The 13,701-nt window shown below is 33.8% G+C and overlaps 1 protein-coding gene across 3 annotated transcripts in view; it reads left to right on the top strand.

The window, feature by feature from the left end:
- PFKP (phosphofructokinase, platelet) overlaps positions 1-13,701 on the top strand; it is a 48,259-nt gene that overhangs the window by 26,489 nt on the left and 8,069 nt on the right. The window contains exons 13-18 of one of the 3 annotated variants that reach the window (XM_072854662.1): positions 9-78; positions 3,610-3,756; positions 4,623-4,693; positions 5,129-5,216; positions 6,133-6,285; positions 12,192-12,344. In XM_072854662.1, the coding sequence (XP_072710763.1) occupies positions 9-78; positions 3,610-3,756; positions 4,623-4,693; positions 5,129-5,216; positions 6,133-6,285; positions 12,192-12,344 (682 nt within the window). The remainder of the gene's footprint in view (positions 1-8; positions 79-3,609; positions 3,757-4,622; positions 4,694-5,128; positions 5,217-6,132; positions 6,286-12,191; positions 12,345-13,701) is intronic. The other 2 variants (XM_072854660.1, XM_072854661.1) reach the window with 2 other exon arrangements.

Below are 13,701 nucleotides of genomic sequence, written 5' to 3'. Positions count from 1 at the left end.
TTATTTAGGAGCTTTGAAAACAACCTTAACACCTATAAATTACTGTCGCACAAAAAACCAGATGCTGAGCTTCCAAAGGTAAGGGGTTTTTTGAGTGTGCAATGTATGTCTGCTTTTGGGGTATCTTAACAAATAGTGTTTTTCTTCTTCTCTCCCCCTCATCCCGCCTTAATACTCTCTTCAAACCTATGCCATAGGATATTTTATAAAATTAATTAAATATTATAGTGGCAGAAAGATGCTTGCAACACACAACTTTATTCTAATAATAACTAAAATTTTTTTAAAAAGTGAAATACCATTCTAACTAGAAAATTTCCTGCTAGGCAGTTTCTTTCTGTCTTGGATATATGTCTGGTCCCAATTGCTATAGGGTCTGGTCCTAATAGTTACTGTTAGGCCCTCTGTTCCTTAACGTGTAGAGAAGGAAAGGTGATGTAATCATGATTAAGAATCTAAAAATCTCAGGTTAAAGAAGGAAGATTCAATATAAAAGAATTCTAGCTCTTCCTTTTGAAGGGCAAAACTGCTCAAGAACAGGGGTAAGTCCAGGAATTCATGCGATAGAATAGTGAAGACAGATGCATCATGTTCACCTAATCTAATAAGTCACTCTGCATAATACAGCAGTGGACATTTAGTTCTTCTTTTCTTTGTAGTTTGTAAGTTGTGTATAAGAGGAAATTCGGATTTATTAAGAAGTAGACACTAAATGTTGTGTGCAAACAAATTTCAGACAGGATTTTTTTGTTTTCATTAATGGTTTACTGAATAATTCTGGTTTTGACCGTAGTTGGTGACTATGTCACCTCACTGGTTAATTCCTTTTTTAATTGTGGTTTGTGACGATTTGTTACCTTATTTGCATGATTATGTTACTGTTACATTTCTTTGATTTTTTTTTTTTAAATTCCAATTAAATATTTGAGTAATGATTAATAGTATTGTCTCAATATTATTAAGGAGAAAAAATGCATAAAAAATAGGAAAAGTTCATTTGAATAGCTGACATCTGTTCGGAAATTGTGCAGATAGGAAGTAACATAATCACAACTAGCCATTTAGTTGACAAAAATTACTGTGTAATATGTCATGGAAAACTTCACACGGTAAAGGAAACTTGGTTACAAATGAAAAGTCATAGTAGAAGCTTTCAAGGACATATGATAAAATAACTCTAGTTTAAATTACACTTTTACTTTTGCCTAAACATAAGTAAAAGTAAGTATATAGACCAAAGTTATTTCAAATATACCTGCCAAAATGGTAATTTAAAAAAAAAATTAAGGACCTAAGGTTGACCTTCAAGAGATCAAAGAATTCAGGGTTTTTTTGGTGGATATTCAACACTTGCTTTGCCAGATCAGGTGTGTGTTTGGCTTTTTTTTTTTCATATATATCAATACAAATTTAGGACTGTTAGCATTGGGCTTTTGTATTTTGTTTTAAAATAGTTTTGCCATACCTTTTTGTGATGGATGACATTAGAAGGAAATGTAGGCCACTTGTAATTATTAACTACTTGGATTTGACCACACTAGCCAAATTTGTGTGCTTCAATAAAAGGGGTTGGATGGGAATTAAAAAGTAGATGAAATGTGCATGTCACAGGAATTGATGAAAAGGCCAAGCTGATCAGATCACTAGAGCCTACCAAATGCTCTGCTTCAGCAGTGTTGCTGCACAGATATATTTTGCTGCCTGTGTTTCCTTTGCATTTTTCTACAATCCTTTCATTGTGCCGGAGCTAAAAAAGAAACCACATACGTTCTGTTTTGGGTCATTTTTTCCCTTTCTTTCTTTCTTTCTTCCTTTTTTTTTTTTTTTTAATTGGAAGAGATTCCATGATCATTACCTAACAACTGTTCTGTTTTTTTCTTTTGTATTCCCATCTTCCAGGACAAAGCTAATAACTTCTAGCTCTTCTGCAGTACTGAATTGTTACAATTCTGTCATGTCAATAGTTATAAACAATTTAAGGTTATCCAGTTGACCTAAAGCATGATGAATTTTAGTGCATAAGCTCAGACTGTCAAGTTTTCTTGCATTTTGCTTACATAATTTGCTATCATTTAAATTCTGTTTGCTAAATTCATACAGAGTGGTTAAACTTTCCCAAAGGTCAGGCATGTAAAGTTTTGATTCTTTACTTATATTTTGCTCTCAGTATTAATTTCAAAGCTGTAAAAATAAAGCAAAATTAATAAATTGCAGTGCCTTCTTCATGTTTTGACAATGGATTATATTTTTATGTGTTGTAAATCAACACTTATTGATGTCAGTGAAACTTGATTTATACTAGCTGACTGTTTCTTAATCAAAGACAGTGGCCTGTGATTTATCTGGAAATAAGCCTTCCACTTCAAGGAAATACTTCGTGTACAGAAGATCTGCATTTCATGCTTTGGAGTTAAAATTTAATCCAAAGGTGCTTACTAGCTACACAATAGAACTCTTGCTTTGTTTACCCTTACAGTGCACATTTATGAGTAATTTTTCTGTTATATTTTTCTTTTTAATGCAAGTATTGAAGTTTTTTCCTCTGGGAAAGAATCCATGATCTGAATTATATTGGATGTATCAGTATAAAGTAGTAATTCCGTTGAAGAAAGTGTTCTTAATTTGAAAACTGTTGTGGTTTTAGACTTGGGTCTGTTGTAACAAGACAGAAGTTTTTAATATATTTTGTAGCTAGATTGTGTGATTTTGGCCACTTGTGTTGTTCAGTCTGTAATGCTAACATCCATTTAGATGTAGTTGTTTTATCTAGAGTACAACTGATAACAAAGCAATACAAATGGGGACTAAATGCATAGGTATGGAATAGACATTATATACCAAAATATTTATTATTTCATGTTATGTTTTAAATAGAACCTTCTCTCTTATATTGCCTGTGGTTTAAATTACAAATGTATATTTGATATCTCAGACTTTTCCATTTCAGTACATTAACCACTTACCTGGGATACTCATTAAACTTGGGGAGACACTGTGTATAAGCACAGTTACTTTGAGTTGTTAGGAAATGCTTTAAAAATTGCCATAATCTGAAAATATATGGTATTGTGAAAGATGCTGAGTGCTCCTGTTTACTACTATATTGTCAGCTGCTCTAAAAACCTGGCCGATACTTTAATTTAAAAGTTGTCATCTGTTCCGCTTTGCATGGTACTGATGATATACACCTAGCTGCTATGGTGCTAGAATCAGTTCCTACTCTTTTCTTGGATATTCTGGGTGTTTTTGCAAAAAACTACTGCTTTGATAACTTGAAACTGGTTGAACAATGCAGGGTATTTTACGTTTCTTGAACCTAACTGAGCTAGAACATAAAAACCTGAATAACTTAACCTGCAAACCAAATGAAAAATGTGATAAAGTCTTATTTAAAAAAAACATTCTTTTTTTTAACTTTGTTTGTATGTGATATTCTGCAAATGGGGAAATATGTATATGTATCTTATAGTTAACTTTAAATTTTAGATGGTTTTAGGGGCTTTGAAATTTCCTTTCCTACATTCCAGTATTTAGCAACTGTGTATGATGGACAAATTAACCATGGTGTAGAAATTAAACTGCTTATTAAATATTATTTTTCTCTTGCAGACTAATTTTAATGTGGCAGTTTTAAATGTTGGTGCCCCTGCAGCTGGAATGAATGCTGCAGTGAGGGCTGCAGTGAGAGTTGGCATAACTGAAGGCCATAAAATGTTTGCTGTCATTGATGGATTTGAAGGTTTTGCTAGAGGGAAGGTCAGTATCACATGCGTGGATTACATAGTAGTATGTACCCCATCCCACACCACCACCTTTGTTTATGTTCTTAGAAGGTATGTTCTGTCATAACTATTGTGGAAACTGATTCTGTAAGTTTCATAAAGATATATAAAACCCAAATTGTACCTGTATTTCTCAACTATTCAAGTCTATAGATTAATTTATCTTAAGTATTGCTAATCACATGCTGCAGAACTACAAAATTACTTCAGATGAATCCTACCTTCTAATTTTGGTCAGTGTTTAGCATATGATAGGTTTTCCACAGAATAACAGAAGAATCACTGATTCTGTGTGATGGGTTGTTGCATTTGTGCTCCTTTGCTAAAAGAAATTTTGCAGTGGTGCTTGTTGAGGGAGGAAGCTCCCCCTGCCCTGCCCCTCCTGGTGAGTTAAATTCTTCTGTTCCCCTGTTTTATATGTTAAGCATCAGTTGGTATACTGAGGAGAAACTGGATACAAGACTTGCGATTTCTACACCTAGCTGGAGCCGTATGTCCCAAAACTAGCTTCAAAGACCTAGGTTTAGATTTTTCTGTTTCACATTCAGTAGGATATGAAAATAGGATCATGATATGAAACAAGGAGGCAGGTTTCATCATGATCTGGGGGAAGAAAGAACAAATAGACAGAATGGAAAGGGATTGGTAAGAATTCAAGAGAAATTAAGTTAACCTCTTGATGCTGTTTTCTTTCTTTGACAGGTTCATTTTTGGTGCTGTCTGTGCCCAATAACTTGTTCCAACAGCTTTACATTAAGTAGTACCTGGTGTTTGCTGCATGTCAAGAGAAGTAATTGGATAATTACTTAACAGAATCTCCTTTTTTACTTTTATTCAAAGATAAAGGAAATCAGCTGGGGAGATGTTGGAGGCTGGACTGGTCAAGGAGGATCAATTCTTGGTACAAAACGGTAACATCAATATTTTGCCAATTGATATGATGAATTCTAGTATTTTGTATAACTAGTGTATGATTCCATGCTCTTTTCCTTCCAGAGAATGTTTTAAGTCCTCAATCTTTTTTCTTTTTAAAATCGTTATGTTCCAGCTTGACTATCTTTATAGTACTGTACCAGCTCTGAAGAGAGAATGAAAATCGGAGTCAGGACCTCAACTTAAAAATTTCCTGGGGTCCTTACACTTAAAATGATTGCAAACCTATAGTTTCTTTACAGCTGACATGATTCCTTAATGGTTGTCAGGGAGAATTATTTGTATGGATAAATATGTAAAATGAAAAATATTGCATTGCCTGCTCAGTTTACCTTTTCAGCTTGGTAATTAGTTCTTATTGCTGCAGAGTCTGTAAATTGTTTTTATTTTTCTTTACATTTAATAATTTTTAGTACTCTTCCTGCAAAATATTTGGAGAAGATTGCTGACCAGATGCGCACTAACAACATTAACGCCCTTATGGTTATTGGTGGATTTGAGGTACACTGAAATGTCTAATATGTCTAAGTAGACCATTTTAATTTTTACCCAATCTTCATGTAAAGTGCATTTGGTTATAGCTATATTTGATACACAACACAAATAGTGTTTAGGATCAGAAGTACTGTCAATCTGATTCTGTGGAAAGCTGACATTCAAGACGGCAACTAGTAGCTGCAAAACACGATGTGCTAAATGGACAAATAAGGTGAGATAGCATGATAGTATTTTTGTATTAAAAAAACCAAAATGGCTTCAGTAGTGCAAGTTCCAGTCTATGCTGTATCAATACTTAGAACATACTTCCAGAAGTTCTTGACCTTTAGTAGTAATTGCACTGTGGTCCCTTATTTAAAGCACTCTTTCTCACATAGTGCATTTCAAAATCTGTAATTGATCTAGAGAAGTATTTTCTTTTTTTTCTGTATTTCATGTTAATTTCATTTTACCAAAATAATAAATTTTTGAAATCTTGATTCAGGAAAGTATTTTGCCAACTCTTCCCAGAGAAGAACATGCTTATTGCTTCTTGATAAGGAATGAATCATCCACTTTTTCTAACCTGTTAGGCATGGCCCTAGTTCAGGAATATTAAGATTTTAAATGAGGCGTAACAATACCTGAAGGTTGGGGAACTAGTTTGCAGTATGTTTGTGATGTACAAAGCACTTTGTTATGTCTAAATTATATATTCCCTTGAAAATGTTCTATTTATTGTTTGTTTTCAAATGTATACCTGTTTTTAATGCTTTCTTTTTTGTGTGTGTGTTAGATTTTAGCGGTTCGTTAATGCTTTGACTTGCTGAAGTGTGCTGTGGTAGAAATGGCTCCCCCTGTGGCCCTTTCCATTTTATCATTCCAACTTTGCCCTTATTTTATTCATCCTAATTTTTCACCCAATGCCTGTGCCCAACAGGCGTACCTCGGACTTCTGGAATTGTCAGCTGCCCGAGAGAAATATGACGAATTCTGTGTTCCAATGGTTATGGTTCCTGCAACTGTATCCAACAATGTACCGGGTTCAGATTTCAGCATTGGTGCAGATACTGCTCTGAACACTATAACTGATGTAAGTCTATTCTGGTGTGTGCGCTTACTAACAAAGCAGTTCTGGTTAAAACTGACTAAATTGGCTAGAACTGGATATTTTTATAGACCAGAACTTTGGAAATATAATCTGGAAAACGATACGGTTACTTGATATAGCCATATTCATTATACCTATTTAAAAAAGAGAAGGTTTAGGATCCCAAATGCTTGCATTAGGTTTCCTCTGAAACTACAATGACCTGTGCATTTGTAAACTACAAAATAAGTATATATGTAGACTTATGCATATATCTATTGTATATGGAAGAAAGAAACCTAAAGCTAAGACTTGATGATCATTTTCATGCACTATAGAGGAAAAAAAATCCCTATTATATGTAAAGTATCAGTATACCCAGCTGTAAAAAAACTGACTGAATGTTGTTCTGTTCAGAAAGAGATCCTTATTTATGTATGTAACATCTTTATTTCTCTAATAGAGAATGTAAGATCCATATTTCTCTACTAATAGGAATTACATGTATTCTACTAATAAACAGAATTTACAAAAAAGAGTTGAGACATATTATGAAATATTTTTAAAAAAATTAAATCCAGTAATATGATGTAAATTAAAAATGGATTGATTAATACTACACTCAGTTGGATAGAAAGAGCATTGTCAAGCACCACACAAATTAAAGTTCATTTACACACATTTACAGTTCATCTGAATCACTTAAGAAGCATTAATCCATCATATCTCTACTAAGAAGAGCAATTCTGTTTCTACATATTCTGACATAATTTTGTCTGTGAAACAATAACAGTAACATTACACTTGTTCCATTTTTTTTTTCTTTTCACCATAATCTACAGACACATACATATTGCAGATACAGTTGCAGAGTGTCCATAGTTTAAAACACAGCAAAGGCCTAATAAAGCATTTGTCTTCAAAATTGAATTTACATTTTCACTTATAAAGAAGAAACAGCATTATTTCATAACTTGCTTACTGAATTACAATGAATGCCCATATTATATTACAAGTTCAACTTTCTGATTTTTTGTCTCCAGCCATGTTGGAGCCAAAATGTAGAATTTTTTCTCTGATTGTACATATTGAGCTACATTTTAAAATGTGAAAAATAACAAGCATCGTGCTCATGTAAAGTGGGAAAATAATTTAAAGTTGCTTTTGAAAATGAAATGTCAGTTCTTCTATCACTTAGATGTATTTGAAGATTTTAATTAATGATACTATTTTCAGAAATTTGAAGGATTCCTCAAATGCTGTCAACTTCAAGAGCACTAACATAATTTTCACCTGGTTGTTTGGTTTTTTTTTTTACCATGCCAACATATAAATATTTTTGTCTTCAGCAAAATAAACCCTTCAGTTAGGAAATTTCAAGTTGCCTTAACTATTGCCTTGAACAAGACTGTAAGCTAACTAAAATTTACCTTGAACGTATTCTTTATAGACAACTTAGGTTATAAATGTTGATGTTTCCAGTTCTGGTAAATAAAAATATCTCTCCAAAATGATTAGTCACAAATTAAGGTGAGTAAAATGATTGTGCATAACACCTACTTTTCTTCTTTTCTTTTCTTCTTAAGCTTTGTTTACCTAACTGGCTTCTTTTTATAGGTTATTTCATGTAGAGTGGGATAAATTAGTCAGTCTCTCTCTCGTTGTTGTGTTTTGCTTTATATTTAGGTTTCTAGATATCATCCACCTTCATTAGAAAATAAAATGTCAGTATCTCCATATTTTCGATGCAGTAGCTGAAAACTTTTCAAACTCGTATTTTTTTACTAATAGTTTTTGTCTTGTTTTTGCATTTTATTTTGCCTAGATTTTTCTCTAAATAAATATGAAATGTAATGGCTTTGCAAGATTTAGATTCAATCCAATGGAAAATTAAGTTTTGTTCTCTTTTTTGGGGAAGGAGCAGACTTCTGTTTTGGGGAAACATTTCTGCTTGGTATCTTTCCAGTTTTCTGCTCTGATTGTTTGAACATGATTCACTAAAACTGATAATGAAAAATGTATCCTTTCATTCCTGTGTTGTGTGTTCAGATCAGGTTGAATAGTGATGATGCCCCCTATTAAATGTGACTGATAGACTCAATACAAGTCATACAATTGACTGTGGTAAACAAAAGTAGCAAATGGGCATGGATGTCCATTTTATCTAGGTTTTTTTATAGCATTTTTGTTCTTATTGCCACTATTAGGTCAATAAATGCATCTTAGTTTTCAGTGTTCTCAGATTAGTACCTCTTATGAACACCAAAATGTCATCACACTTAGTTTTTCTGTGGTACTGTTCTTACTTCTATGTTCTTGACAACTTTTAGCAAGGTAAGTACATTTCTGTTGGCTAATGAGGCCTTGTTAGTGTTTGGCATTACTAGACATTTGTCAATGTTAAGTTGTTTGAAACTTGCCAAGGCATGTAAATGGTACCTTGAGAAATTTGCAAATAAAATGTGTTAAGATGCTACATTTAAAAAGAAAAACAATAAAACCAGGCCAACCAATACATAATATCTAAATGAGAGATTAGGCAACAGCATGCTTTTCCCTAAGTCATAGGTAGTGGATGGTACATTTCTCAATAATTAGAATCTAGATTCTAGAACAGATTCTATGACCCTCTTGAAATGCTCCATTTTTTCCATTTTTGTTTTAAAATACAGGCTTGTAATCAGTTGACTAGTAGAATTTGGTTTGTCTTTTGAAGTGTTTCAAATTTATCTTATGCTCTATTTTTCACTTCAGTTTTCAGAATATTAGTGAGAATAATTGTCAATGAAAACTCCACAATATAAAATACCTCAGGAAAGCTGGAGGTTTCTGTACCTTAAAAGGGTATGCTTAAGACTTGTATATTAGATATACAAAAAAAATTGTTTAGGATTGCAGGATAAGAACATGAACTTTGACTTTTCTGCAAAAAGAAGCATCAGTAAAATAACTATCATAATAAAAATACCTATATTCTCATCTTCATGTTGCTAATCCCATGAGATGAATAGAATATTATTTCAGATAGCAGACCTCTGGAATGTAACAACAAAGAAGTGTTAGTTTTTTTCCTACGTAACCATGAAGGATAGAAATTTCTTTTTAAATGACAGTTGGATTACTTAATATTGATCAAAAAGAGGCATTAGCAATACATTTTGCAGGTGGAACTAAAAAGCAGAAACCTACTCTGTAATTAAGCAGAATGAATAAAAACTTAGACTCTTTCAGCTGCAGAACATAGAAAGAGAATGGAAAGGGTGAAAACTTAATTTGAAAACAAAGCCTACTGATGGGCTAGAGGAAACTGACGGAAAGAGGAATAAACCAGAACAAGGTATGGAAGAACATTCATTTGATTTAGGAGATGTAGAAGTAAATGGGGAAATGAAAAGAAAAGGTATCAGCTAGAGATGGAGGAAAATAGAACCTGAAAAAGGAAGATGCTGAAACTCTCTAGTGTGTTTCTTTGAGAATCTGCCTTTTCCTTTCATTAAAGGGAAGGGGGTACAGGTTGATCAATTCATTTTGTGAGAAAAAGAATAGCAAACAGCCACAAGAAAACCCTTTCTCACTGAGGAGCAAATAAAGCTACAGTTAGATTGCCTTAATGCAGTCTCCATGCACTTTCTTTGAAAAACACAGACTCCTGTATCCTCCCAGTGCTGGTACTAGCGTATGTCGCTCCATATTAGTCTGAACTAGGAAGCTGAAAATTAGCCTGGCCAAACTAGCTAACCAATTAAATTATCATCCAGTTCAGTCCTAGCAACAGCTGGATGTGGAGCTAGGGCAGTAAATCTATCCCTTTCATTGGCCATTTGCGTTTAGATCAACATGAAGTCAACAAACCACAGGCTTTGCTTGACTGCAATTTATAAAGCATCCTTGGTTATGGCAATGCCCTTTTTAATAACACAAATATAATAAAAGGGTGTGAAATGATTAAACCATTTTACTGACATAGTACAGTATTCCTATATTATCTTACTGTAGTACTTATTTAAAAGAATAATTGTAAAGCATTTATTAAAGCCACCATCACTTGTTTACCCTTTATAATTATAAAGTGACCCTTTATTGAAAGCATTTTCATGCTTTGCTGCAGTGATGTGAAGATGTTGCATATAATCATCTAATGCTCATGCTTGGTGAAGGTATAGTCTTTGGATATGTTTGCTGAAATCACTTGCATCAAATAAAATGGCAATATTTAATGCAAGTAAAACATATCTTAGCTGCATCTTAATGCATCATGAATGCAGACTAACCAATTGTGTTAGTTATTGCTCTAAATCTCCCTTCAACTTGGTTTCCCAAAAGTCTCAATATAAAACTTTTTAGAGAAACTCATGTTTTGCAGATCTCCAGGAAGCCATGTGGCCTTTACCAAACCACTGCAATTCAGTGTATGTCTTTTTTTTTCAGTAGAAATAAAAATTCAAAGCAGCCTGACTGAGCTGAGTTGGGCTAGGCAATTACTGAAATTTTCTCAGTGAAGTCTCATCTGCTCAAAAAAAAAAAAAAAAAAAAAAAAGATTAAAAAAATCCATCTGTTGCTCTTCTGGCTATACTGCTTCTTAGAGCTACAGGTCTGAAAGTGCAGTCTTTTAGTCTGTATTTGAGACTTAAACTGGAAGTGCATCCTAGCACTGAGCTTAATTGAAATTTGCACTTACAAAATACATGAGTAGAGATAGACTTTAGAAAGTCAGTTTGCACTTCATGCACCTACTGCTATATGTCCTGTCCTCTCACTGAACAGGATCTGCTTTATCTAGGAAAAAAATCTGGACAGCAGAACTCTCGCAGTTGAATTTTTTTCACATCACTTTCTCCTAAGTTATTACTTAAATCAGTCACTCTATAGATACTTGTGGAGATAGCTTGATAGCTTTCTAATAATTTGATCTGCAATAGTTTGCTTCTCTGAACTGATTTGAGAAATTGAAAAGATGAGACTTTTGTGAACATCAGTCCTTTCTGGGAGAAAGAGATTAAGAAAAATATAACATACTATGTAATCAGGCTTTCTTGTGGAGAGTCATTACATAGACAGTTTGAAAAATTGTCACACATCATGAGAGATGCTGATTAGTTTAGATTAGGAAGAATTGGAATAATGTAACAAAAAAATATGTTTACTGACTTAAAACAGCTGCACAATCTTCACCTGTAAGTAGTATTTTGACATCTATTAGGAACACCTAATACTTTTCACATGGTGATTTATTTTGTAGTGTTTGGAATCTTCCCAAGGACCTACAGCTGCTTTTTAAAGAATCTTTGAACTATACTTGCAAACTTTATTAACTCATCCATGTGCACATGTTCCTGTTTTTTTCTGGGCCTATGTCCAGCCTATGTGCGTAGCGGCAGATGTGTGATGTTGATAGAATCTTGGAAAGCATAGGCAAAACTTTTCTTCTTTTTTCTTTTTCTTGGTGGAAATAGATGTGTGTCTTGACTTTATAGGATAACATAGTTTTTAAAAAGCAGCTTTCTTTAAGCATTTCCTTCAAGTTGTAGGTGTTTTACTAGTTAACTTTCTAAACTCCTTAACATGTATCAAACTTTGTTCTTTAAGTGGTTTCTTGTGGATTGATTTCCAGTCTACCTTTAAGCTGTCTTTTTCTGCCCAACTGCTTCAGACCTCTGTGCTGTGCACACACTTCACGTTCACTCTATATTAACTTGCACTAATCTTCTGCATTTCTTCAAAGAGCATTGTGCCAATGCAACCCCAGTGCACTGTTGTGGTATGTACAGGATATCCTCCCCAAATAATCTCACCAATTTTATTTACTTGGGCCAATGGACAGCCAAATTTACCATCACATGCAAGGAGTCATTAGCAGAGCAATCCAAAAACAAGGAATGTATCACTCATATTTGTACCACTGCTTCAGGCCTATGAAAGTTGTCTACAGCTACACGAGGCACGTTCCCGCTTTGAGGAGTTTTGCGTACCTATCTGTGTGGTGCCTGCTACTATTAGCAACAATGTGCCAGGCACAGACTTTAGCATTGGTGCTGACACTGCCTTGAATGCTATTGTGGAGGTAAGACTGCATATCTTTTAAAAGTTAATACAATAAAATGCGTAAGATGAGGATACCTAAAGACCTTGAAATGTCTAGTTTTCTAAAATAATTCATTTACCGTGGGTTTTTTTTGTTTTATAGTTAAGAAGTTTTCCAAGACTGATTAAAGATTAACCTAATAAAAATCAATTATGTTGGATGTGTAACTCTTGGGGAATCTGTTTTGTTATCCAAGACTGCTGCATTAGTGCTTAGGACATTTGTTTTTACTGAGAATAAAATATTTTTCTTGCTTTGATTTTGGGTTTTTTTTTTTTCTTACGCAGCTCCTCAGCATTACCTAGGTGAAAGAAGAAAGCACATATTTTACAAATAAATGCCACATTTATTGCATGGGCTAATGACTGAGCTCAGTGTAGTAGAGCATTTTAAGTAGATGGTTAACACTAAACACATGAATAATCCCATAGACTGCATTAGGCTTAACATATATTAAGTGCATATAAATGCATACATAGTATAAGCAGTTAAGTCTGTCACTGATGCTAACTAAACAGTGTGAGGCCAAAATTTGCTATGAATGAGTTTTCTATTTCAGTCAGAACAATTAGTTTTCTAGTTTTAGTCTGCCATAGCTTTTTTCCTCGGGTACAACTGCTGTATGAAATCTTTAAGTTCTTTACAATCCTATTGAGTCTGCTGTAGCTGCAGCAAAGGGAGCTGAGTTGAGGTCTAATACAAATGAATGAGTAAACCTCTGAATAGCTCTGGGTTTTATCAAACCACTCATTATCAATCCATATAACTAATTATGAAGTAATTGGCCAAGAAAGTCAGAAGAGAGATCTAGAGGTTTGAGAAATTTAGGTTTGTTTTCCTGCTCTGATACAGTGTTATTTATTCGTATAGAGTGAAAAAGCTCCAGTAGATAATTGAAAGAGCTGTGTCAGAATATATTATGGCTTGGTCTTTGGGAGATGCAATACAGCATCCCTGAGGTGAAGATGACCTAAGATGTAGTGAGGGTAAATTGTAGCAATACGTTCGTAGGCAGGACACAGGTACTTTTACCACTCCATTAGCTGCTGTTCCCCCTTACCTACTTCTATAAAGGTCAGGCTAAGTCTGCTAATTATGACTGATACCGCTTCTAACAGTGATGCACCTGTAAAAGTGACATGAAAACACAATGGGAAAAAAATGATCGTATATATTGCTGCTTCCTCTTATTTCACTGTTTTTATTATCGATTTTAATTGCGATTTGTACAGCTTTCAGTAATGCTCTCAGTAAAAAATAAAATAAAAATGGTTGTATCGAATTTCACTATGGTTAGAATGTTTAGTTTATGCTAGAAATAGAACACTGTTGATTT

The sequence above is a fragment of the Ciconia boyciana genome, chromosome 2 (genome assembly GCF_034638445.1).
Source record: "Ciconia boyciana chromosome 2, ASM3463844v1, whole genome shotgun sequence".
Classification (NCBI taxonomy): Eukaryota; Metazoa; Chordata; class Aves; order Ciconiiformes; family Ciconiidae; genus Ciconia; species Ciconia boyciana.
This window is presented reverse-complemented; position numbering and strand designations above follow the sequence as displayed.